This window comes from Lissotriton helveticus, chromosome 5_1 (genome assembly GCF_964261635.1).
Source record: "Lissotriton helveticus chromosome 5_1, aLisHel1.1, whole genome shotgun sequence".
Lineage (NCBI taxonomy): Eukaryota > Metazoa > Chordata > Amphibia > Caudata > Salamandridae > Lissotriton > Lissotriton helveticus.
The window spans coordinates 1,228,788,557-1,228,814,906 of record NC_136065.1 but is presented as its reverse complement, the minus strand read 5'-3'; the positions used below and the strand labels follow the sequence as shown (position 1 = coordinate 1,228,814,906).

At 39.1% G+C, this 26,350-nt stretch overlaps 1 protein-coding gene across 1 annotated transcript in view; it reads right to left on the bottom strand.

Moving 5' to 3' along the window:
* LOC144752607 (scavenger receptor cysteine-rich domain-containing protein DMBT1-like) overlaps positions 1-26,350 on the bottom strand; it is a 1,088,995-nt gene that overhangs the window by 500,092 nt on the left and 562,553 nt on the right. Inside the window, exon 32 of the mRNA XM_078640489.1 lies at positions 15,637-15,651. Within this exon, the coding sequence (XP_078496615.1) occupies positions 15,637-15,651 (15 nt within the window). The remainder of the gene's footprint in view (positions 1-15,636; positions 15,652-26,350) is intronic.

Genomic DNA, 26,350 nt, shown 5'->3' with positions numbered 1-26,350 from the left:
TGTCCTACAATGCCACAAAAAGAGCATTTTGTATGAAACGCAGGACAATTTCAGTTGTTTGCCATGTGCATCTGGCTACCACATCTGTAACAACGAAGCTGTTTGTCATCTAGACCTCTACTATGCCCTGCATACTTTCTCATGGGCTTCTTACTACTTGTGTTCCCTGCAGTAGGGGCATTCTTGCCACTAGCACCTTTCTTGTCTAATACTTTGCACACAGTGGGGCTACTATCGGTATCCTTCATAGCTGCAATGGCACATCTTTTTGACATTTCTGCTTTCTTTACAATCACTATTATCTCATTGAGGGGGGCATTACCAGAAACCCATAACTTCACTTGTATATTAGTATTGACTGTGTGCATCCTGATCACGAATAAAGTCATCATGAAGGTAGCAAGTTAACAATGTACAGCCAGCTTCTTTAGTGCAGCCACATAGTTTTCAACCGATTCAGTGTTGCTTTGTTTTCTTTGATAGAAATTGTACCTATCAATGGCAGCACAAACCACTGGTTGGAAATGCCCGTCTAAATCCTCTAAAATGTGCTGGAAGACATCTTCCTCACCTGTACCTCTGTTTTTTTTTACCATTTCATCATACACTCTCAACCCTTCAGGGCCTAAATTTTGCAGCAGGATTTTCTTTTTCCGTTTGCTGGAGAATTCCTCAGTACCCTCATCTTCAAGGGCAGATAAGTAATAAAGAAAGTAACATTTCAGGTCAGTCCATTTAATTGCCGGCTCCCTGGTTTTGATAGAAAAGGGATATGATTTGTCAAAGAGCAGGTCTGTGCACACTTGTTGAATGCTTACCAGAATACTGTACTATCAAATGACAATGCAACCAGTACTTAGAAACACTGTTGAAACAGCAGGAGCTGCTGCTCAATTAACTATGGATGGTGCTGCAGCAATTACTTCATTAACATTAACAATCTTTGTTGCTTATAATAAGTGTGCATGTCACTGTTGGGTGCCCTGTAAGCAGACACGCTGCAGTTCGGTGCATCTATTTTGCTCTCACAGTACTATCACACATCAAGGCATAATGGTCTCATGAAGTTCTGTGGTGTGCACATCACCGAGTATGTGCCTGAGAGGAGACTTCACACGCTTTATGGGGAGGTAAGCGTAGTCCTATTTAGCTACAGGCAATGTTCTTCCTCCCAATCCAAATGCTAATTATGGTGTGCGCATCACCGTAAAGAGATGCGCAAAGGTCAAGTTGGTATAACTTTACTCAACGCTGAGGGAATCCTCGTACAATCACACCTCTTAAAATGGCTGCCGCTGCTCCACCGAATCTAAAATGGCCACCAAAGAAGTGCGCACCTTCTTTTTCTCACAGGGATGTGGAAAAGTTACATTAGCGTTAAGCGCGCTTAATTTCTTCTAAATGCGCCGGCACTTGCATGGATGTGTGTTCAGGATGCGAACTTTAAAATTCTCCCAAAGTCCTTTAATAACGTAGTAGCTGCTCTCCCTCTCCACACGGAATCAAAAGTTACCACATGCAAAGCTCTCCGCTCGGGGGTCTCTATTAGTACCTGAATGTCCCGATTGACACGTTGTTCTTGCTTTCTCTGCATCTACGCAGTCAGGTAGTTCGTCGCATGCATTGGTTCCACAACGACAGGCTTCTCAGTATTGCCAGTAAATTTATTTAGCAAATTGCACAATTGCACCTTAAGTGACCGATGAAGCAGGGTACTATCTGCTCGTTTCCAAATTGTAAGGTTAATTCCACCCTAAACAAATCGTACATATACAGGATATTGAAGAAAGTACGTCTTTATTGGAGAGGAAGAACGTATATCTGTACGAGCCGGTTGTGGCTCCCCAACTGCCGCGGGATAACTTTCCCCACAATATATTGCAGCATAATTCTTGTGGTGGAAGACTAGACTGCACCACCACACTAATGCCCTCCTTTTCCGTCACCCAATCAGGAAATACCAAAGTTCAAAGCAGTTAAGTGCGGACATCAATCACATTCCTGAGGCCTAACACGAAGGAGTAGAACATTTTACAACATAATTTGCATTGTAGTCAGTGGAGAAGTATGGACTCCTGTTGCTTGGTTGCTGAAAGTTTACTTAGTTGGTGTTCACTACAAATATCTGGATTATGTATGTAGTGCAGCCTGATTGCAAGTCTGTACAATGGCACACTATGAATTGAACTGTCCCCAAATTCTGGCTGATATTAATGATCATCTTTTTCATGCAATGTAAGCCTTATCTTTTGGAAACACACTCATAGGCTGGCTAGAAGGTATGTCAATACTGCATGTAGAGCCTTCAGCAGAAGCCATCAAGAGCATCTTAGAATGATTAAAATTGTAAAGAGAAGAAAACCATGTTTTGTGCACCATGATTATTTCATGCCTTTAAAAAAAAGTAAACTGGCAGTTAAAGCTCCAATCTAAGGGATTTGTTGAAATCACACAGGCAGGGTGCAGTTTTAAATGTTCTGGACCTGATAAAGGTACCCATACAGGTTAACTGATGGGAATGGTAGGTCCAAGGGCTTGACTTGTGTTTTTTCCCATACGTAATGACTTCCAGTGATTTAGTGAGTAGGAACATGAGCATGCTTTTTTACAATTAATTATGGCCCATGCTCATTTCAGATGAGACCTTTGGCACTGTGGCATGCATGAACTAAAATTTTAAACACCTGAGAAGATCAGCTTCAGGAAACTTATTTTACAGAATTCACTTCCATGTGTTGGCAGTGGAGTATGATATTCAAGAATTGGGAGGTTACTAGTCACCATTACATTACTAACACATCTAAACAAAAATTTACCAATCATCGCAAAGCTGACTACCCTCATATTTTCGGGCTACAGAATCAGGAAAAGGGAAAACAGTGGAATAATGTTTTTTCTCCTGAAGATATATTAATGCAGAATTTGCTGCTCTGAACTCACAATTGAAATCACCATTTAGTTTCACTTGTTTGGAACAAACCAAAACATTGACATCTTTAAAGCACATTTCTATAATGGAAACACTAATGTAACACCAAATGTCCTACCTGGGGCAGACGTACTTCCAGAAACATTGGATTTAGCTGGCAAAGAAAAGAAAAGAACAATCCGTAAGTGCTCAAGGTGGAACATGCATGCCACACAGCAGTGAATGATTTGTAACTGTTACCTGTTGTTGATGCGGGGATGGCATCTGCAAGAAGAGAAAATGCAGAATTAGCACATAAGTTGACTGAACCAAGGAGGCTCAAAATAAATTGGGTCATGTGGTTTGAACCTTTCACCTCTAGGGGTACAAATCCATTCTTGCATCTGTTAGTGAATACTGTATGTAAATAAGTTTGGTTAGTGATATCAGCCTGCTTGGGGGGCCCACCATTATAAACGACGGGCCACTTCTCAATTATTCAAAGCATGATGAGCGTCTGTGAGGCTGAGCAAAGGTCAGACTGTAAGGCACTCTCCATATCAGGGTCATGCAGCCAGGGACTTTATACCTGCTACATGCTTACCCACCTGACCGGCTGAGACGTGCTTTGCTGGGCTGAAGATTTCAAAGACATGAGGGCGTAACCTTATCAGTAATTCATTTTGAAGGAGAAAATGTATGTTTAATTACGTTTAAATTTACAATAGCTAATGTAGGCGAATAGCTAAAAAGGCTACTGTTTTTTGCCATCTTGCTTGGGACAAATGAACATTTTATTTATAGGTGAAGCTAGAGTTCTAACTAATCAATGTGATGCTTTGTTTTCTTTCTTTCCCATGTAAAGAAATGTTTTCTTTTGCTAATCATGGTATCTTTTAAAGAAAAGCTAATTCAGGGTACTTACTTGCTGCTGTACCTCATCTAGATACCGATAATTTCATTTTGAAGGACACAGAAAAACGTTTGAATTGTGGAAGGTCCTGAGATCCTAACAAGCATAAGATTGTAGCATCTTGCTTTAACCTGCTAGAATCATCTCATGAGAACTGTGTATAGGTGTATCAAATGTTAGAGTTGGGTATTTTCAGCTAGTGCTTTGAAGATTGGACTAACTGGATAAATTCAACTGATTTTCAATGCATCTTGGAAAAGGGCCGAGCAGTTGACCTCAAACTCTTCTGTCAGTCATCACTGTGCATACGAGAGAATTTGCTGCAGTAGTACCCTGTCCCGGTTATATGTCGTTACCACGAATTCCGTTGCAACGCATGCCTTTTCCACGCATGCGTTACCACGGAATTCGTTTTCCCCTCATCTTCTTTGCCACGTCGTTCTTACGTCATAAAGAGGAAGCGGAAGTTTATTCCGCTTCCTCTCTTATGACACTGTTTTTTTCGGCACGGCGGGATCGTTTTTTTATGGGGGGGGAGACCCCCCCCAACCCCCCTATTTAATCCTTCGGTTTTTTTTTTTCGTGGTAAATACGATCGTTGAAGGCATACGCGTTGGAAAGACGTTTACGTGGTAAGTGCCTCGTTGTAAACGTTACGCGTAGTACTGCCTTCGTTGTTAATGATGTTTCCCCCCTGTCCCCATATGGGCATTACCCAGTTAATGGAGGTTGTCGACTCAGAACCTGTTCCCAAATGGCCATTGGCCAGGCACTACACCACAACTTTAAAGACATCTGACACTCGCTGTGCATGACCTTGCGCCATGCAAAGTGGTGGTGGGCCACAGGGCTTGGCCTCACTCCAGGTCCCACACTCCAATGCCCCTGGGTGTCCAAGCCCTGCTATGCTTGGAATTAGTTTGTACACAGAGGAGTGGGCTATAGAGCCAAGGAGCTAGCAAGGCCTACAACCCAAGCAACATGGGTGGGCTTCCTTCCACTGCATAACACCTTCAGCATTGTGCAGCTCGTTGAGTTGCAGGACCCAGTCTACAGCTAGTTCATGCACACAACCCACAAATTATCTTTTTTTTACAATTTTTGTGCCGAATTTTCTTTTTTTATTACTTGATTTCTTTTATTAAACTTTGGTTAAAAATCTTTCTGACATTTTCATACTGACCTTTACTGCCAAAGAGATCCCTTATTTGTTCATCTCTTCCAAACAGATGATTTTATTTCACCAGGTAAAGAATATTGACTAAACTGGGGGCGTCAACCATTGTGCTCTTTGACTTGTTATTGCACATATTGTGGCTGGGTCTCTTTTTATTCCTCCTCATCCCTCAACTATCCGTGCATATCCACCCAAGAGTACTTCTTCAGATACAATGCCCCATGTTTTCCCTCATCCAGTTGTCTGGAACAAGTACACAACTGGAAGTCAATACTGTAGCTCATGGTCACAGAGTGCATGCGACTCTACTGTCATTATTACACTTCTTATCACAAGTTGGGTGAGTGGAAAACTTCCACACCAAAACTCTCACTTTTTGTTTGATGAGCAGCAAGAGACCTTGATGTAGAAAGCACCATCACAATATCATCATCCTGCTGAGCAGAAGATTGCCTTTCCTGTGCCATGGCTGCTGCCTGGCTTGCTTCTGTGGATCAAATACCATGACGTTGAAGGAATCAATTTATATGGCTGTCTCTTTGAAAAGACCAAGGCAAAATTGTGTCTTTCAAAGTATAGGTTCCTTTTCTCTGGAGGCTATGGGTTTATTTTGCTTATAGAGTGGATTGTTTAACAAATCAGGAGTCTCTTTTCTCTTTTTCAGTGGCTTCATGGTTTCAATAGGCTGGGGTCCTTTTCAGATAGTCTGGATTGTTTAACCAATCAGAATGCTCACTTTTTGTGTTTTTAGATTTGCAGATCCTTGAAACTCACATAGACACAATTCTAAGGTGCTGCAACAGTCTCACAAAATTTCCAGATAATAAGCCATTTTTGGTTCCAGAAAGAGATACTATAACTTGTGGGAATTCCTGGGGGAAATGTGGAGGATTTACGAATCCCTGGAGACAATTAGAAAGATTTCATTACATTTCTGTGACTGTTATAGTCAAATAGTTCTTGTACTTATATTACAATCACAAAACACTTGCTCCAGGAGTGCCACAGCAGAGACCACCTGCTGGTTTCCCGCTCTATTTCCTTTTTAGGGAGCACAAACTTTTGCCAATTTTAACTATTGCTTCTGGGCAGACTGAGCAACACAGAGATAATCCATGGGAAGTTGCACTGGTTACCAATTTAGATCAGACCAAAGAAATCAGGTCTCCACCTGAGCAATTCTCTACCACCCAGGCTGGTCACAAAAAACGTACCTTCAAAATATGTCACATGTACATTACTTGAAAAGCAACTCAGCCCTGAAAGATCTGGGAAATACTCATTGGAACATCACTGAAGCACTAGCATGGTAATGTTTGGGATTTAGGCAATTTAGGACAATTTATGGTAGCCAAAGAGAAGAGGGACTATGAAGAGGTTGCATTTACATCCACCAACTCATTACAGCAAGCCTTCCGTTCTCACGACACAACGCAAAACGAGATCCTGCAGCAGAAGGTTGAAGGTGAACCATGCTTCACCCCTATTGGCTTGCACTGCCTTGGCTGCATGACGGTGCTCTTCATTGGAGAATGGTGTGCAAGAGCACAAAGAAATTGAGCAATTCCACAGTTGTTGTTGTGTTGTGTTGTTTAATCCTAAAAAATTAAAAGTACACAAAACTAAATAAGGTTCTTCTATAGTGAAACAAAAGAATAGGGGGTTCATCGGATGCAGTCCGACCGCCATCAGCTGCTGCGGTCAAACCAACGCATTACAATACGTGCGGTCAGAGGCAGCAGGGGGAGGGAGTGTCCAATGTTTTCTGACTGGCTGAAGGAGCCCGCCGGACCATCGGAGGGTTAGTAATCCTACATTAGGGGTGGTCCCTTCTCAGGGACCAAAGTAGGGATTACAATGTCCCTTTCCACCTGCCCTTTCATGGCAGTTCTAGTGCCATGAAATGACAGGTGGAAAGTAACTTTGGGGTCTAGAAGCACCCATGGTGGCCCCTAAACATCCTTGCACCAGGTTGCAGGGAGGATTTTGAATTGTATATTTTCTATTGTGATTTGTACTGCAGCCGTCAGCACAAGCCACAATAGAAAATATACACTTTGCGACAGCAGTGAAAGCGGTTGCATTGCAATGAGGGCAGTGGAACTGCCTACTCCTTGTCAGGCAGTCCCTCTTTCGCAACGGTGCCAGTCGGGTGAGAGTCCAACCAGCAATATAATGATGCCCTAGTCATTGAGCGTGAATAAAACTTAGGACATCAGGGGTGAACCGCAGAGCCGCGGGTGTCCAACGCCCACAGAACGTGACCGCTGGCCTTATGCAGCTGGGCTAGGGCAGGCCTTGGTCTCCAGTTAGACCTAGCACCCCATCGACCTCATGTCTCCAACCCCAGCAGTGCACACCATTTGGCCATTCACAGAGCAGCTGGGACGCAGGACTTGCCATTCAGCAAGGCCCTGTGTCCACCCTCAATGGATGTCCAACCCCGGCTGCTATGCCAATCCCAAAAAATGTGCACAAATAATTTTTTTTATTTGGATCAGGTTTACTAATAAACATACTTTTACTCTAATATTAATACAGCGCAAGGAAAACTACTTTTTAGTGCTCAAAGATTCCCTTCTAGAATCAGCTGGCAGGCAAAAAGCTAGAGGCCCAACATCGAAAGCTTAATTAAGGTGATTCTTTCTTGCTGCAAAAATGTAACTCTTGTCCTATGGAGATGTTTATATACCTTAGTTAATCACTACTGTGCGTGGAACAATAGCAAATCATATATTCAGTTATACAGAGAAAACATGTTATTTATCACTATTACTGATGGAGTGGAGGGTCGTCATGACCCAATCAAGGCTTCACACCTCCTTTGTCATGACCTCTTCCCACACTCAATAATGGTAATAGATAGCATATTATGCTCCTCACATTATATATTTATATATATATCGATCCCAACACGAACAGCGCGAAAAACGGTAAGCACGCAAGTATCCTTTTTAAGCAATATTTATTTGCAGAAAAAAAAAAAATATATATATATATATATATATATATATATATATATATATATATATATATATATATATATATATATATATATATATATATTCACTGAAAAAACCATAGGTTATACACCATATATAGTTAGGAATTAGCATTTAAAAAACCTTATTTTACTCACACAAAACCATTGAAATTCCATATATAGTTAGTTGCACTAACTATATATCGCGCACCCGCAATCCACTGCTGATGATGTCACATATTACATCATTCATGACATGGTCAGTGACATCACTGATGACATCACTGATGACATCTCAAATGACATCACTGATGACATCACTGATAACAACATCCAGTGATTTTATGTTTCTGTAAAGTTTAAATATGTCTTACATATTGAAGAATGAGTGGATGTATAAGTGTCTGGATGAAGGATTTAGTAGGTGCATGACTGACTGTATGAGTGAGTGATTAAATGTATCTCACTGAGTGCATGGGTTAGTGACTAAACTGTCTTAATTTGTGCATCATTATGTCTGTTGTTCTGTAAACTGCTGCATGTGTTGATCAGTAGCTATATGAGTAACTATATGGGTTATTGATTGATTGTCCAAGTATTTGTATGGGAGACTGAGTGTGTGTGTGGCTGGCTGGGAGGTGTGTGACTCTGTGCAGATCAATGTGTACTTATATCAATGATTGTATAACAAGGTAAGTATGTGTTAGTATATGTTTGAAAATGTAAGGTGCTCTATGTTTAACTGTATAGACAAGAAAATGGAAGTGTGATTGATTCTTTACAGGACTGACTAGGTGTGTGAGTAACTCCATGGATGAGTGGCAGAGTGTGAGTGTCTGTATAGGTGTATGAGTGCATATGATAGTGTTGTAAAGATGAGTGATTGTATGTATGAATGATTGTATGGGTGAATGAGTGAATGTGTGTGTAGACGTAGGAATCAGTGAGTACATATGTAGTAACTAGTATTGGTGTGTCAATGGTTTCAAAAATTATACTCTGTATTTAACACTGGGTGAAACAGAGGTTATATTAAAATGTGAGGAGATGCATTGTATTGTCACATGAATGATATCATCAGTGATGTGGTCATTGATGTCAAATGAGATGTCATCAGTGGAGTCATCAGTGATGTCATTTGAGATGTCATCAGTGATGTCATCAGTGATGTCACTGACCATGTCATGAATGATGTAATATGTGACATCATCAGCAGTGGATTGCGGGTGCGCGATATATAGTTAGTGCAACTAACTATATATGGAATTTCAATGGTTTTGTGTGAGTAAAATAAGGTTTTTTAAATGCTAATTCCTAACTATATATGGTGTATAACCTATGGTTTTTTCAGTGAATTTTCAAGGTTTTGTAAATGCTAATTCCTAACTATATATGGTTTATAACCTATGGTTTTTTCAGTGAATTTCAATGGTTTTTTAATAGCAAATATCTATAGCTGTAAAATGTATTCTTATTTAAATCCAAAAATATATTTTATATGTTTATTAATAATTTTTTTTAAATATTTTTTTTGTTTCGCTCCCGGTCCGCGGACCGGGAAGCTTCCCGTTAGCTCAATTTGATGCCGCGACCCGGTCCGCGAACCGGTAAAAAATCAACATAGTGACGGTATCGCGTTGCCGGGTAATGCGTCTTATGACGTACTGCGTTAGCGCACCCAGAAGTGCCCCGGGGCGCGGACCGAGGCGCGAAACGCAGCTCCCCGGAAGCGATCCGCGGCGCTTCGCGAAAACGCGACGTATCGCGTTGCCGCGTAATGCGTCTTGTGACGTACCGCGTTAGCGCACCCGGAAGTGTCCCGGGGCGCGGACCGGGGCGCGAAGCTTAGTGACCCGGAAGCTAACCGGGGCGCGTTCCGCAGCGCGTAACATGAGCGTGAGAGGTCATGTGACTTGTTAATAAAACTTTTCATTGGTTCATTTCACTTTTGGTTTCATAATGATGTAAGGCTAGGTCAGGTGACCTAAAAATAACACTTTTCATTGGTTGAGAAGTATTGTTTTTCCCAAATGATGAAAACCCCTCCTTCTTTCCTCACTCTGACTTTCATCATTGTGAGAGGAAGACCTATTTTGCTTGTTGGAAAATGGCTTCATTGGTAGCTTCAGCTGGTGGACCCCCACCACCACCTCCACCTCCTCATGGGAAGAGAGGGCCACCTCCCCAGGTCATTACCAACACTGAGGAGGAAGATGAAGAAATGGATGAGGAGGGAGAAGAACCACAGTTCTTAGAAGAGGTGCCCCGGGTTTCCAGAAAGAAAGCCAGTTTCATCTGGCAGTTTTATTCGATCCCTCGTGGCCAAAAAAAAGTCAATGCGAGGTATGTCACCTGCCGCATATGCAAAGAACAATTGTCCAGAGGGACGGACAAAAAATATAGCTATGGAAATCACACAATGCACAGGCACATGACAAGGAAGCATCCACTAAATTACAGCCGGGCGGAAATAAGGGATATGCTTGACAATCCAAGACCAACTCCTGTGGCCAGACCAACAATACCGATTTCTCTAACACCAGAAGAGGCACGGGAAACTGTGCCAAATATTCAAGAAAATTTTGGGCACATGATTCACTTATGTATGCACTGTCGTGCATTATTAGCTTGTGGCAACATGAGCATCAATGCACTCAACCTGGCGTATGAACACCATGATTGCCCTAACCGCCCCCAGTAATTTTTTTTTTGCTCCTGTTGAGCCCTTTTCAACGCCTGTTTTTTGTTGTTTCCCCCCCCCAAAAAAACCAAAAAAAATATAAAATCGTTCAAAAAATACAAAAAAAACAAAAAATGTTCAAAAAAAAAAAAATATATATAAAACAACAAAAATATTAAAAAAAAAGTTCTTTTCAGAACTACCTTCCCTTTCAAAAAAATTGCTAGAATGTTTAGCACTCTGGCAAGCTCTATTTCTTTTGGTTCGCTCCCGGGTTAGCTTCCCGGTACGCGGACCGGGAGCTAACCAAAATTTTTTTTTTTTTTTAAAAAGTGTAAGTATAAGGAAAGTAAACAGAGAGTGATGTTAAAAGAAAGACAGCTATAGGGAGTAAAGAAGAGATACTGTTTAATAGATCTATTTACCGAAGAAAAGACAGAAGAGGGTATAATTGTGAAAAACAAAATAGATAACGAAGTGAAAGAAAAAAAAAGAGAGTATAACATTAACAAAGAAGAGTTTCTTGGAGAATGTGAGTGAATGTTCAAAATAAGATTAAAACATGAGGAATAACAGAGAGAAAAAATAGAAAACAGAAAACAAAAAATAACAGAAAAAGATTAATTGAAACAGCAAAGAAATGTAAGTAACATAGAGCCATATCATCAACATAGGCAATAAAAGTTTTGCAGCTTTTATTGGCAGAAATGTGTCACTAAAGCTGCTTTTGTGGCAGAAAACTGCAGCTAAAACCACTTTTGCACCAGTTTTCTGCCAATAAAAAGAGCAATAATTTTATTGGCTGTGTTCATAATATTCCCCTTAGTGTGCTTCAACTACACAGAGAAAGCATTATGAACAAGTAGTGATAGAGTGATCAGTCAAAGACACTAAGAGTAATAGAGACGGAGTGAGTGAACAAGAGTGAGGAACTATGAGAAGAGAGGGACTGAGGAAAAGAGTGGAAGGAGTTGAGTAAGTAGGTAATAGAGAAAGGAATGAGGAAAGTAGCAAAGGCAGGAAACTGAGGGTTAAAGAAATGAAGCTGTGGAACTAATAGTAGGTGAATGTGATAGAAATGTAACGAAAAGAATACAAAACATTTACCTTATAATTGTCGTTAAATTACTCACTTTTTGTTTTTATACTTTCAATCTGTGAAAGAGAGAACAAACATTTGAAAAATATTAAAACATGTATTTAAAAATTAGAAAAGACAAGGGAAAAGATTGAAGGATAAACAGTTTTTCAACAACTTTGACACTTACAGAAGCTTCTGCTTCTCCAGGCCCCCTACACAGTCCTAAAGATATACATTTTAAACTAACAGTATCTTGATGCAGATGAAGTGAGGCCTATCTTAAAACATGGTGCATCTTTTGCATTGCTGTTGTTTCAGAAAAGTGTCGCAAGACACTAAAATTTTAAATAATTGCTTCAGGATGCCAATAAGATGTCTACTATCCAGAGGTTTGTTTGAGGTGAGGCCTACTCAGGGTTGCAGATGAGATTTACACTTGTTGAAGAGTACAGAGGAGATAATACATGTGAAGGTCTACCAATGAAGTGAGTCATGTCCACTGCACTCTTGAACAAAGTCCAAACCTCCTATGTTTCCCTGGACAGACCTAAACTTGATCTGCACAATGTGATTCGTAATGATAGGAAACACAGGTGATGTAAATGAAATACGTGCAATTTATTTTGCTCATTTCACAATCACATCACTTGTGTTTCCTTTGCTTAGGTATCTCATTGTGCAGATGTAGTCCAGCATATGAAAGAATACGCAGAAGTGCAGCACTGCATGCAACAACTTTGACACTTACAGAAGCCTCACCTTCTCCATGCCTCCTACACAGTTCTACATATACATCATAAATGCAAACAGTACAGAATTAATTATACATGTTAAATGGTTTATTTTTGCTGTTCTCAGAATGTATCAAAATTCACTAAAAACAGTGACTTGAAGGTATTCATCATATAACAGCGGGGGAAAAAAAACACAATCAAAATGATTGTGTTTAAAAAACCCATACAACATAAGAAATCAAAATTCAGAACTCCTTAAAGTTAACTTACTTTCCATGACGTCCGAGGATGTCCTATGAACAGCTTACACTCTTTTGTGCTGTTATTACTTTCAGCCCGCCACTTTCTGAAAGAAAATCTCCATCGTTTTTAAAAACACGTTACATGCAATAAATGACTTCTTGCTCTCTACCACAAGTTTCCACAAGGCCAAATCTGGTCAGAGCCATTTATAACTCTTGGATTTCTTGTAAGCCAATCCCGTAATTTGGCATTTCCGCAACTTTCAGAATTAAAATGTTGAAGATCATTTTCACAATCCTGGAATAGTAATATCTTCCCCTTCTTGCTCAGTCATGTTCTACATTTCCTATGACACTGATACTGCTTACTATGAAGCAGACTTACACTACCTCTATGACTACTACAATTATTTAATTCTCTACATCACTTTCAATCACAAAGCAATGTAAAACAGTAGACAGCGTTGCAGACTTACATTCCCTCTACTCTATGTTTTGATTGGCTGCTTCAATTAGCTTATAAAAAGAAATAGTTTTTCTGAACTCATTCAAAGTGCATGTATTTCTCCATGACGTCCAGTGTTATGGTAAAAAGTTATGTCTCTGTACTACACTTATCCTCAAGGCCAAATCGTGTAGGAGCCATTAGAACCTCTTGAAATTCCACAGAGCAAATCCCAAGATTATTTCCCTAAAATTTTGGTTTTAAAAACACCAGGTAAGAGTTTTTAAGGTCATACGGCAATTTTTTTTTGAAAATTAAAACAGAATCGTTGCAGAATGACCAGCCATTTCTAGACTTTAAATAAGCTGTGTAATGTCCTGATGTTATTGAAGGGCCGTCATGATATATAATTGCTGCAGTTACAAAAGTCCTTCCTGATATTGACAACTGCGAAGCTACCAAATTTTTAATTAAAGTTGTCAATTTTGTTCCATCAGGCCTACATCGTTGGAACATTAAAATGACATACTGGCCATATGTTCGTATAAATAATGTTGACATCATTTCAGATTTACATTGGCTACACTCCATGTTGTGATCAGCTGCTTTTACTAGCTTATTAAAGGAGACTGATTTACTGTCTGGCAAAGTTAAATATATAAATCTTTCTGAGTCTACACTAGTAGTACTTGATACCATACAGTTCTCGCAGTCATGCTGCCATTGATAAGAAAGCCCAAACAGCTGATCTACATCTACACCTTCAGCATGCAATACATCAAGCATATACATTAAAAACTCCTGACAATCTTGCTGAATATTTTGAGAGAATTGTGTTTGGCCTGAACATCTGTCTAACAGATTTCGAATTTCAGACACACTTTCTATGTTTCTTCTATCAGTGCTACATTTCTCTAACACAGAATTTAACAAACTGCAAAATCTTTGATCAGAATTGACCACAATCTCTTCTTTTACATTTTCTAGAGATAACAAAACATTAACCACTACATTAGCATAGCAGTTGACACCAGAACTGTTTTCAAATTGAAAACCAACAACATCTTCAACAGAATTCTTTTTGTTTCTGCTTGTAATTTTAGGTTCATCGACTTTTCGTCTTTTTGCTACAACCTCCCCAGTATTGGTCACATTTGTTCGTTTCCGGCCTACCACACGTTTCTCAAACAAAGGATACTGAGGCAAATGTGACGCATACTCTCTTCTTAACCTATTGTATTCCTTAACACAATCTAGATCCGCACAAATGTTTGTGACATCACACTCAATCAAGTACAATCCCGATAAAGTTCTAACTCGTGACAATGCCACGTATGCCATACCCTCCTTGAACACAGAACTGCCAATATTCACCAATGCACAGTCTACACTTAAACCTTGCGATTTATGGATTGTCACCGCATATGCCAAGCAAACAGGAAACTGCTTACGGCGAACATATAAGTCTTTTACAAGCAAAAATCTAGCAGAGCAACGACCAATTAGCTGTACTTCCTCAATGCCATCAAATTTAATTTTTAAAAATTCAATTCCATCTCTATTTCTGTATTTTACAAAATCAACAACATTACCCATTGATCCATTTACCAGACCTCTTTCAACATGTAAATTCCTTCTTAAAATTATACGGCAGTTCAAGCACACATTCAGAGTCTTTTCAAAACCTGCAGTTTTAGATATACTCTTCTCTAATGAATCCAATTTTGTTTTCAGATTCTCAGACAAAATAATTGTTGATCCCATATGCTCTACTCTGTCAATAGCTTCCAGTTTCACAATGTCTTGCTTTTCTAAATGCAACATTTTGTTGTTGAATTTGGCACATTCTGCAAGAGTTGGCATCAAACATATTCCAGATTTCTTATCAGTAATTTTCTGAAAAATATTCTCAGGCACAACATCTTGTTCTGGATATAAATTTGACAGTAATCGTGCATGTAAAGCTTCTTTCCCATGCTCGGTCACTTTTCCAATTCTAACATCTTGTAGAATAGTCTTGTAAACTTCATCCTTCGCCTGACGCATATTTTCATGCAGTTCAGCATAATTGAAGTTTAACCATATATTGACGTTGCCAATGCTGCCTAGGCACTTCCTGGTATCTTCATGCGTGAGCATTTTGAACACAGGTTGCCCTTTCACTGGTGTCAGCTGCAGAAGATCTCCGAAAACAATGATGTGTTTGCCACCAAATAACACATCATACTCTGTTTTGAGAACTTCTTGCATCCTCAAATGCACAAAGGCAAGCATGACATTGGAAACCATGCTTACTTCGTCAATGTAAGAAGTTTCATTTTCCTCAAGATTCTTGAAACTTCAAAACAAGCATCTCCAGATAGCTTGTGATATTGTAATTTGTTGTCATGCTCCACTGGCAGCATCAGTAAACGATGTAAAGTAATCCCTTTAATGTTATGTGCTGCCAGTCCAGTTGGAGCGGTGACAACACAAGACAGCGATGACTCTGTCCTTTCCTGCAAATAGCATGAAATTGCTTTAATGAGGAAACTTTTTCCAGTTCCCGCTTCTCCACTCACGTACAGTCGGACAGGCTTCAACGACGTACATGAGCATTCTTTCTTGTCATGACTTAATCCATGATCAATTTGCATGGTAACTTCGTCATATATTTTCCTCTGCTCAACGTTGAGTTGTCTTTCCAACTCTTCTAAGTTAACCGCATCCTCCTGAGCATGTGCCATGGCTCTTTCCACTTCATTCATGGCAGTGGCAGCTTCATTTTCGATAACAGGTCCTCCTAGTGGATCCTGACTCAATGAAGCAGAACTCTGACTGTCCTGAGAACTGTCTCTGGCAATCTCGGCTGCAATCGTTGCTTCCTGCTCAATTTCCGCATTCAACATTTCTACATATTTGGGAAAAGCAGGACATTCTATGGTCTCCTTGGCGGCATTGAAAGAGTCTTCGTAACAGAGGAAATTTCCAAGCAGTTCCTCTTCTGCACGCCAAGGCTTGAAAAGTTGCAAAAGTGCTAAATAGAAAAACTCATTTTTTTCAGGAGATTCGCCACTCAATTTTCGATGGTTTACCAAGTGGCATTTTCTTTGCTTGACCAGACATCCCTCACTTCCTATTACAGCATACACTCCTTTCTCAGTATCTTCTTTGATGTTCCTCTTGAATATGTAATTTTGAAGAACCTCATACAGACAAACATTGTCGAGGTGACTGCTTCTATTTGGATAATATGTATCCAACATGTTGGTCTTCAAAATGTCGGTACTGTTTGGCTCCTTTTCCGCCAAATACTCAATTTCCCGCACAGGTTTGAGAACTCGATTACGCGTTGCAGCAAGACCAAGACTCGCCCAAACGATACTCCTGGACTTGGCATAGAGACTTGCTGAAGACAACCGGTCAGAGCATTCGTAAGCTCCAATTTCTCGATGCGACAACATCTTCAGACTGAAACTGTACAACTTCTTGCTGAGGCTCTTTTCATGGGAAATGTCCTCCCACATATCCTTCAATTCTGTCTTCTCTTTTTTGGTGACGTAAGACGTCACATACCGAGCCACAGCCATACAGTTATCAGCCACAAACTGTATATCCATGTTAGCATTCCACATGGACAAAATCACCGGGTTGTAGTCGTTGATGTACTTGGACTCTTCGTTCCTCTTCAAATTGTATGTGTTTTTAGGTGATTTCTTCATGACATTATGTCGCAGCGAAGACATCAAACTGTTTACTCTTCCTTTAGAAATCACCGGTCGTGGAAAACCGAAACGACATTTGGTGTAGAACTTGTCCTTGTTTCGGAATTTACGACGGCAGTACTTTCCACATCGATGGCTTTGGAAACGCAGAACTTTTTCTCTTAGGCTTTTCTTCTCCTTTGCGTTTGGAACAGCACACGTAGAATACTGTTGGATGAAACTCATCACTGAGTCTTCTGGATCCGTTCCAAATTTAGGTGCATCCTTGATCCACAGCAACATATGTATATGAGGAGCACCTCTTGCTTGGTACTCCTTTCTCCAGAAGAAATCCAACACCTCTCCAAGAGGTGGATTCTTCTTATTCATGATGAAAGACATCATAGCTTCAAATCTATGATTGAAGTACCTACATACATTGACTGGATCCAAAGAGCACAGTTCTCCGGGTGTCTTGAATTCGATGTTATCTACGTTAGCATTTGCCTCTCGTAGAAATTCAAGTAAGTCTTCCCAGCCATACTCGGCACAGCTCAGAGTGAGGAACCATGTGGGAGTACCTAAGTTCCTCAGCATACATTTTAAATCACCATGACGACGGTACCAGTACTCATTAGTACCACGCTGACACGCCATGAGATTAATCAGGTGAGAATCCAAAATACTGTCTTGGACATTGACTTTATCCATAAAGTCACTTGCCGAGATGTTTTGCATGTGTATACCACTTTTCAAGATGTGGTTCACTGCATATGACAGTCCAGACAGATCGCTTTCAAACAGGAGATGAAACAAATAGGGAATGCATTGTCGAAACCTAGCATCTCCTGCATACAATCGCAAAGTCCGGTATTCAGAAGCAGGAATTTGATGAGGTCGCTCATCATATCTTCCTCCCTGACCTGTTGGAAAAAGCTGTGGGAAACACCGAGCTTCCAAACTTTCCTCCCAAACACTAATGGGACTCCCTTTGGCTTGTTTCATTTGAAACAACTCAATAGCATTCCCCATGACTTCCTTGGAATGCAAAGGATGAACACTATAATGTTCATATATTTCTTCACTAGTAGAGGGTTCTACTTTCTCAATTTGACCAGCACACAAATCGCTATCCTCTTCCTCACTTACTTCCTCTTCTGCAACATATACATTCTTATAGTATTTATTATTTTTTTTCAAATACAATGTTGCCTTTTTAACTTTCCTAACATCTACTAAATCTTGCCATATTTTCTTATTCTTTGTCGGAACCCCATTAACTAAGATAACCAGAGGTTCCTCTTCCACTTTTTCTACTCCAATTGTGTTAATGTTTTTCTTCAAATCTAGAGGCAAATAAACAACTCTTCCCTTTAATCCTCTCTGTAAATCTGATGGAGGCAATTTCCCTGTCTTTGGCTCCATTCTTACAATAGCCTGAAAGGGATGGATACTTTGAATCAAAATAGATTCATAAGTATTTAAATCCTTCAATTCAGAAGGAATCTCAACCAATTCCAGATTATTATGAACTGCTCTAGCAGGCATCTGGTTTTGATTTAATTTGCAACAACAATAAGTACACACACGTTGATCCAATCCCAAATCAAAACAATTTTCTACCATCAAGTATGTTGCGAAATCCTTCCATTCACTATTATTTTCCCTTTCACTTTTTGCATATAAATCCACTAACTTAGTCTGATTCTTATAATAAGTGCGTCGACAACACACACAAGTGAAATTAGGCCTCTCACTTGATTTCACCTCAAACGTCGCAATTTCCCTCTGGAAATTATCTGTACTGGAAACCTGTACACTATCTTCCACATGACCCTCTTCTTCTTGCTCAATTTCAACATTCTCCTCTTTACTTCCAAAGTAACAAAACTCAATTTCTTCACATATATTCTTCACATCTATTTCAGAACCATGCAAAAGAGCAGCGCATAATTGTTTAAGCATAATTGCTGGACTCTTAGCATAATACAACATTCTAACTAATTTCCTCACTTTATTATGATGCACTGCTAGCATCCTGAAATGATGAAAAACACTCTGGCATACTCTCCTGGAAAGACAAGCCAGTGAATTACCATGCAAACCTGTCACTTCTCTCACTCTGCAAGGATCTAATTCTTGCAACAACCTCATTTTCTGCTTCAAACTTTTCTTATTAAATGACCGTACAAAATCACAAAGCAAATTGATGGAATCCTGTCGCACACTGCAAATACTACTACACTTCCAGGTGTACACAGGACCCTTAGCACGTCTTCCTAAAACCTCATTACCTAACACCTCTTCTGTCTCTGTTGTCACAAGTTTTTCTTTTTCAACTGGACAACCATCTTTCACCTCATAAGCTCGACCATTGGTGTCAACTGCATGCACCAAATCATTATCCTGGAAATAACTCTCCTCATTAAAAAATGCCTCACAACTTGAACTATGCATCCATTCTCCGGAAAAAACTTCACAAAAATTACTACGATTAACTATTCTCTTCCATCTACTATTTCTTTTGAAATCATAAATTGCCTTGTTTAGCTTCCTAATTCTATTGATTATCAAAATAAATAACTTACGTTTAATTTCAAATGCCTGATCAATAACTTTCTCAACTTTTTTTTTCTCTTATAAAAAACCAGTTTCTGTTGACCTTTCTTAATATTTTTTAACAAATTGCCAATTATCCTGTTGCGGAACATTCGTTTACGAATCTCCCTAAACTGTTGTTTCCTTCTACTATCATGCACAGAGTTATCTCTTGCTCTAGCAGTAACATTTTTAATTGGCCTTTCCTTTCCATTTGAATTCCTTCTCGTTTTATGGACTGAAACATTTTCTGTAGTAATATTTTTTTTACTACACATATTTCTTATGAAATATTTTGTGCTCTTACCCGGTGCTTTCTTCGTGACTTGACAAATCTTTTTGTTAGAGGACTGCTGCTTATTTTCTTTCACCTGCTGTCTTTGACGTTTTGCAGCCTTTCTCTGTCTTTCTATTGTTGGCATGGTGAAATCTTGAAATGATCTGCAGTTGAATCTGTGGTAAAATATAATAAAAAATGTTATTAACCATTATTACCAAACAGTAAAACAATAACAGTGATCAAAAACTTAACACACTACTTGACATTTTAAATAGAAGATTTTTTAGTCCTTGCAAATTTACAATACAGAAATAGCAGAAAAGAAATGACATTTATATTTATGTTACCTGTGCTATTTTATATGTGAATCTGATCTAATTTTATGAGCATATTTTAATATTTTATTGAAGACACTACACATAACCTGCTTTTGAAGGTGTCTTTATTTTTAAATTAAACGGTTTACCTTTTTACTTTTTATTAACTATAAATTTTAAAAATAAATGTTTATATTTCCATAGGCTCAAGCAGGTCAGCTTCCCATCCTATGTCATATAATTTGGACAAATCTGCATCCTCATCACGCTCTTCTTCATCCTCAGGATTTAAATCATCCAAGGGATCAACATCCACTGATGTTTCAATTACAAGTTCAATGATGAGGTCAAAATCAACTGATTGCAGATTGTCGCTCATGTTGAGGTTGTCTTTATCTTTAAAGAAAGATAACAACAATGAGATGTTGCAGAGTAAGAGACAAATCTCAGAGATTATAATAGTAAAATTGTTTAACAAGAGTAATATTTTGCAGCTATTATTTAGCCATGTCCAGCAATGCTGAGCAGGTGAAGACTATGTCTAAATTTTCAGTGAACAGGACTCATCTCTTCTTAACCTTGGATAAGCCTCACCGACTCTGTGTGTCCTGCACATACTTAAATGTAAAGGGGCAGATTTATGTTAAATGGCACATCCCCAGGCATGCACCAGTTAACGTGCACCACTACTCTGCCACCCATGGTGTGCCGTATTTACAATCAGATAGGAGAAAGCTTCGTCAAAACCCTGCGCCTGCTTTAAGCAGGCATAGGTCTTGACGCAACATTGTGGAGATGGGGCACCCCTGAGCCTTGCTTGAGCTGCATCGCACTTGCGATACAACTCCAGCAATCACTACCTTTACAGCACAGATACGTCACGCATCTGTGCCATTTTTGCCCCATGATGCCCCGTATTCTAAATGCAGCACACCATGGGTGGCGGAACAGCGGCGCAGGATGACTGACACATCCCTGGTGATGCACCAGTCATCATAAATCTATCCCTAAGCTTCTTATCTTGTTACAGATGAACCGCCATATGTAGCATGAAACTATTTTGCATTTCCTAAATAGCGAATTTTAAGGAATAAATAGCAATTATTTACCATTCCTAATTTGCAATGAGCAAATTGCTAATTTCAAGTTACCCATTCATTTCCATGGGCTAAGAGGCTCATAGGAATGAAGGTTTAATTTGCGATTAGCAATTTGCTCATCACAAATTAGGAATTTTTCCAAGGGTGCAGGGGTGTCTCAAGAACACCCTGCTGCACCCCTGAAAAAGAAATTTGGGGGCATATGGCACACATACATGCCCTAAGGGCATGTGTTGGCGTCATATGGCACCTTTTGTTTTTTTGAAAATAAGCTTTTGAAAAGAATTCACAAATTACCACCAATTTACCACAATAGTTTCCAAATCCTTAATGTCATTTTTTACATATTTTTTGTTTGATACATTGCATTTAAGTAGTCACAAAATTTGCAAATCCTTCAGTGCAATTGCAAAATAAGGAATAGCAAATTTTGCTACTCCTTATTTTGCATCAAACTTGTTTGATACATACCATTTGTCTAATTAACATTTGCAAAGGCCGAAATTCGTAGAATTTTGATCTTTGCGAATGCTAATTAGCTTAATACATATGGCCCCAAGTGAGGCCTGTCTTGCGACATGGTGCATCTTTTGCATCACTGCTGCATCGGTTTCATGTGGTACGTTTTTTTTACACCATGACATATCTGCCTAAATGCATCAATTTGTAATGTTGTCGCCTCATAGCAAATCTTTTGCACCGCCGCTGCATCATAAAAGTGACGCACAGTGGCACAAAAGAGGCATACACCTATCATAAATCTGTCCCTAGCATTTTAAAAGATTAATCCAGGATGACGATAAGGTGTGGCCTATCCAGAGGTTTGTTTAAGGTGAGGCCTACTCAGGATTGCAGATTAAAGTTACGCTTGATGAAGAATACAGAGGAGATAATACATGTAAAGGCCTACCAATGAAGTAAGTAATGTGCACTTTATTGCGCCAGTCATCATAAATGTATCCCTAATCTTCTTATCTTGTTACAGATGAACCACCATATGTACCATCAAACTATTTTGCATTTCCTAAATAGCAAATTTTAAGGAATAAATAGCAATTCTTTACCATTCCTAATTTGCAATGAGCAAATTGCTAATTGCAAATTAGCACCGCCGCTGCATCATAAAAGTGACGCACAGTGGCACAAAAGAGGCATACACCTATCATAAATCTGTCCCTAGCATTTTAAATGATTAATCCAGGATGACAATAAGGTGTGGCCTATCCAAAGGTTTGTTTAAGGTGAGGCCTACTCAGGATTGCAGATTAAAGTTACGCTTGATGAAGAATACAGAGGAGATAATACATGTAAAGGCCTACCAATGAAGTAAGTAATGTCCACTTTATTGCGCCAGTCATCATAAATGTATCCCTAAGCTTCTTATCTTGTTACAGATGAACCACCATATGTACCATCAAACTATTTTGCATTTCCTAAATAGCAAATTTTAAGGAATAAATAGCAATTCTTTACCATTCCTAATTTGCAATGAGCAAATTGCTAATTGCAAGTTACCCATTCACTTCCATGGGCTAGGAGGCTCATAGGAATGAAGGTTGCAATTTGCGATTAGCAATTAGCTCATCACAAAATAGGAATTTTTTCAAGCGTGCAGGGGTATCTCAAGAACACCCTGCTACACCCCTGAAAAAGAAATTTGGGGGCATATGGCACACATACATGCCCTAAGGACATGTATAGGCGTCATATGGCACCTTTTGTTTTTTGGAAAAAAATGCTTTTTGAAAAGAATTCGCAAATTACCACAAACTAGAAGTTGGTGGTAGTTTCCAAATCCTTAATATCATTTTTTACATATTTTTTGTTTGATACATTGCATTTAAGGAATCGCAAAATTTGCAAATCCTTCAGTGCAATCGCAAAATAAGGAATAGCAAATTTTGAATTAAGGACATTTTAAGTAATTTCCACATGTGCAGTGTTTTCAAATTATGATTTGAAAATCGTTTTTGGGGAAAAGTAATGGTTTGCAAATTTATGACAAGGACATAATGGTGTATGCTTCTCTATAAGGCATTTCAGTGTCTCTGATGTCATTTTTCCCATATTACATTATAAGACCTTTCCCCATGGAGCACATTCCTTGTAAATATGCTCCCACCTGTGCATGGTGAATTTAGATTTTGACTGTTTGAGTCACATAGCCATGTTAAAAGTCACCCCAAAAAATTGCAAACGCTTTAAAAAAACACATTCATGTGTCTTAAGGACATTTTAAGTCATTTCCCCGTGGACAGTGTTTTGTAAGTGGCGCAAAAGAGGCATACACCTATCATAAATCTGTCCCTAGCATTTTAAATGATTAATTCAGGATGACGATAAGGTGTGGCCTATCCAGAGGTTTGTTTAAGGTGAGGCCTACTCAGGATTGCAGATTAAAGTTACGCTTGATGAAGAATACAGAGGACATAATACATGTAAAGCTCTACCAATGAAGTAAGTGATGTCCACTTCATTGCGCCAGTCATCATAAATGTATCCCTAAGCTTCTTATCTTGTTAGACATCAACCGCCATATGTATCATATAACTATTTTGCATTTCCAAAATAGCGAATTTTAAGGAATAAATAGCAATTCTTTACCATTCCTAATTTGCGATGAGCAAATTGCTAATTGCAAATTACCCATTCATTTCCATGGAGCAGGAGGCCCATAAGAATGAAGGTGCAATTTGCGATTAGCAATTAGCTCATCGCAAATTAGGAATTTTTCCAAAGGTGCAGGGGTGTCTCAAGAACACCCTGCTGCACCCCTGAAAACGAAATTTGTGGACATATGGCACACATAAATTTTAACAACATTCCTTTACCTCAAAAACGATTTTCAATTCATAATTTGAAAACACTGCCCACAGGGAAATTACTTAAAATGTCCTTAAGACACATGAAAGTGTTTTTTATTGCCTTTCCAGCATGGTTGGGTCACTTTTAACATGGCTATGTAACACAAACATTTAAAATCTAAATTTCCCATGCACAGGTCGGAGCATATTTACAAGCAACTTGCGCCACAGAGAAAGGTCTTACATTAAAATGGGAAAAATAACATCAGGGACAGTCAATTGCCGTATAAAGAAGCATACACCATTATGTCCTTGTCATAAATTTAAAAACAATTCCTTTTCCCCAAAAACGATTTTCAAATCATAATTTCAAAACACTGCACATGGGAAAATTACTTAAAATGTCCTTAAGACACATAAAAGCGTTTTTGATTGCCTTTGCAGCATGTTTGTATCACTTTTAACATGGCTATGTAACACAAACATTCAAAATCTAAATTTTCCATGCACATGTGGGAGCATATTTACAAGCAATTTGCGCCACATAATTCATAATTTTCTCCTAAAAGCACACTATTCTCTATCTAAATTAAAGAAATATTTTCTCACCTTAGCAAATACTTTGAGTTTGAAAACAGTCTCAGAAACACACCAATTTGTCTTCAGCAGAGCAAAAGGTATGCACTCCAGAGTCTGCAGCTATCAAAAGCACAGAAATGCTGTAATTCTTCACACATATCTCTCATGTCACCCAATCAAAACTCTTCCCTCACTTTTTTTCAAATGAAAACCCTTCCCCCCTCTGCCCTTTCTGCCTTTTCTGCATGGCAACCACCTCTTGGAAGACTTCTGGTGTTTGCAAGTTCACACAACTTTGTTGCAATTGAACTCTGAACTCTCAGTGCACCTGCATATCCAGTGCATTCTTTCATTTAATGATTTTTTATTGACCATTCAAAATACATCTTTCAAAGAACACATCCGTGCACCCTAACTTTCTGTTTTCAGCAATCAAAATCCACCAATCACTGTTACTGCTTCATGAACACAGAAACTCCACAGTTTTTTTCATTTTAAACTCTCATTTTTTCAACTGCCATTTCATTGCCACACTTCATCTGACTGCAGGAGAACCTTCTCTCACCATGTTTTCTGTCTGGATTGTTGGACATAGTTATATTCACTGGGCTCAAAGGTACGTTGAAAACAGGAAATTACCTAACCTCAATTTACAAGATGTGGAAATTAAGTGGTTTGGCCACAGAGGATTAAAATGTCACCAATTGATACCATTGGTGAAAACCTTTATGCATTTGCCCAAACCTGACCTGTTAATTGTGCACTGTGGAGGTAATGACTTGGGCACTTTGACTGGTGTAGGTCTGGAAATGCTTTTAAAGGACACCTTTGAGAAATTGATGGCACTTTTTCCTCAGACTGCCTTGGTATATTCAAATATATGCCAAATACAGAAATGGAGGTGGTCAAACCAATTTTGTCCACAAATTGAGAAGTCGAGGAAGCATGTAAACAAATCTGTTTCAGCTTACATGAGAGACCATGGAATGGGCTCCCTGTACAACAATAACTTGCGTTACTACATGCAAGATATCTACAGAGGAGATGGAGTTCACTTCTCAGATGAGGGCAACAGAGTTTTCACTCTGAATTTAAGAATGTGCATTGGTACCTACTTATAAGTACCTAAATGTACCATAAACCCAAAAGCTCTTCTCAGAGCTACCCTACATCTGATCACTCACAATTATTATTTTACTCTAACATTTTTCACTAATTTCCAACAAAGTACGCTCCCTGGGGCGCTACCCGGTACGCGAACCAGGAGCTAACCTCGCGAATTTTTTTTTAAAAATGTTTTTTTTTCGCACATATAAGCCTCCTCAGCCACCCTCAGAAAACCTAGGGGGTCAAGATAACTCTACCGTGCCCCCTTCTACCCATTCTGAACATTATTTGCCCTCCATCTTGTATCTTAATTCGACCGAAACACAAAATGGTGGACTCCCGGAACGCTTAAGGTTCGCGAACCGGGGCGCTCAACGGTACGCGTACCGGGTCGCTCCCTGGGAAGCGCACCATCAAAAAAGGTGGGAAAGTAGTTCACAGAAAAGCCACTGGAGACAATTTCACCAAATATAGATTAGCTCATACTACATACCAATCCCTACCATTTTCACAAATTTGATTGGAATTCCATTTAGTCATTTAGCCTGTAGACCTCTCTAAATACCCTGAGGTAAATTACTTCACAAAACACATCTGAAGTGTTGGAATTGAAAACCAATGAAAATGTTACTTTCATTTTCTACTTTTTTTACCTGACATTTCATTGGTTATATACCTGAATATATATAAAGGAAGAGAAGAAAACACAGCCATTTTGA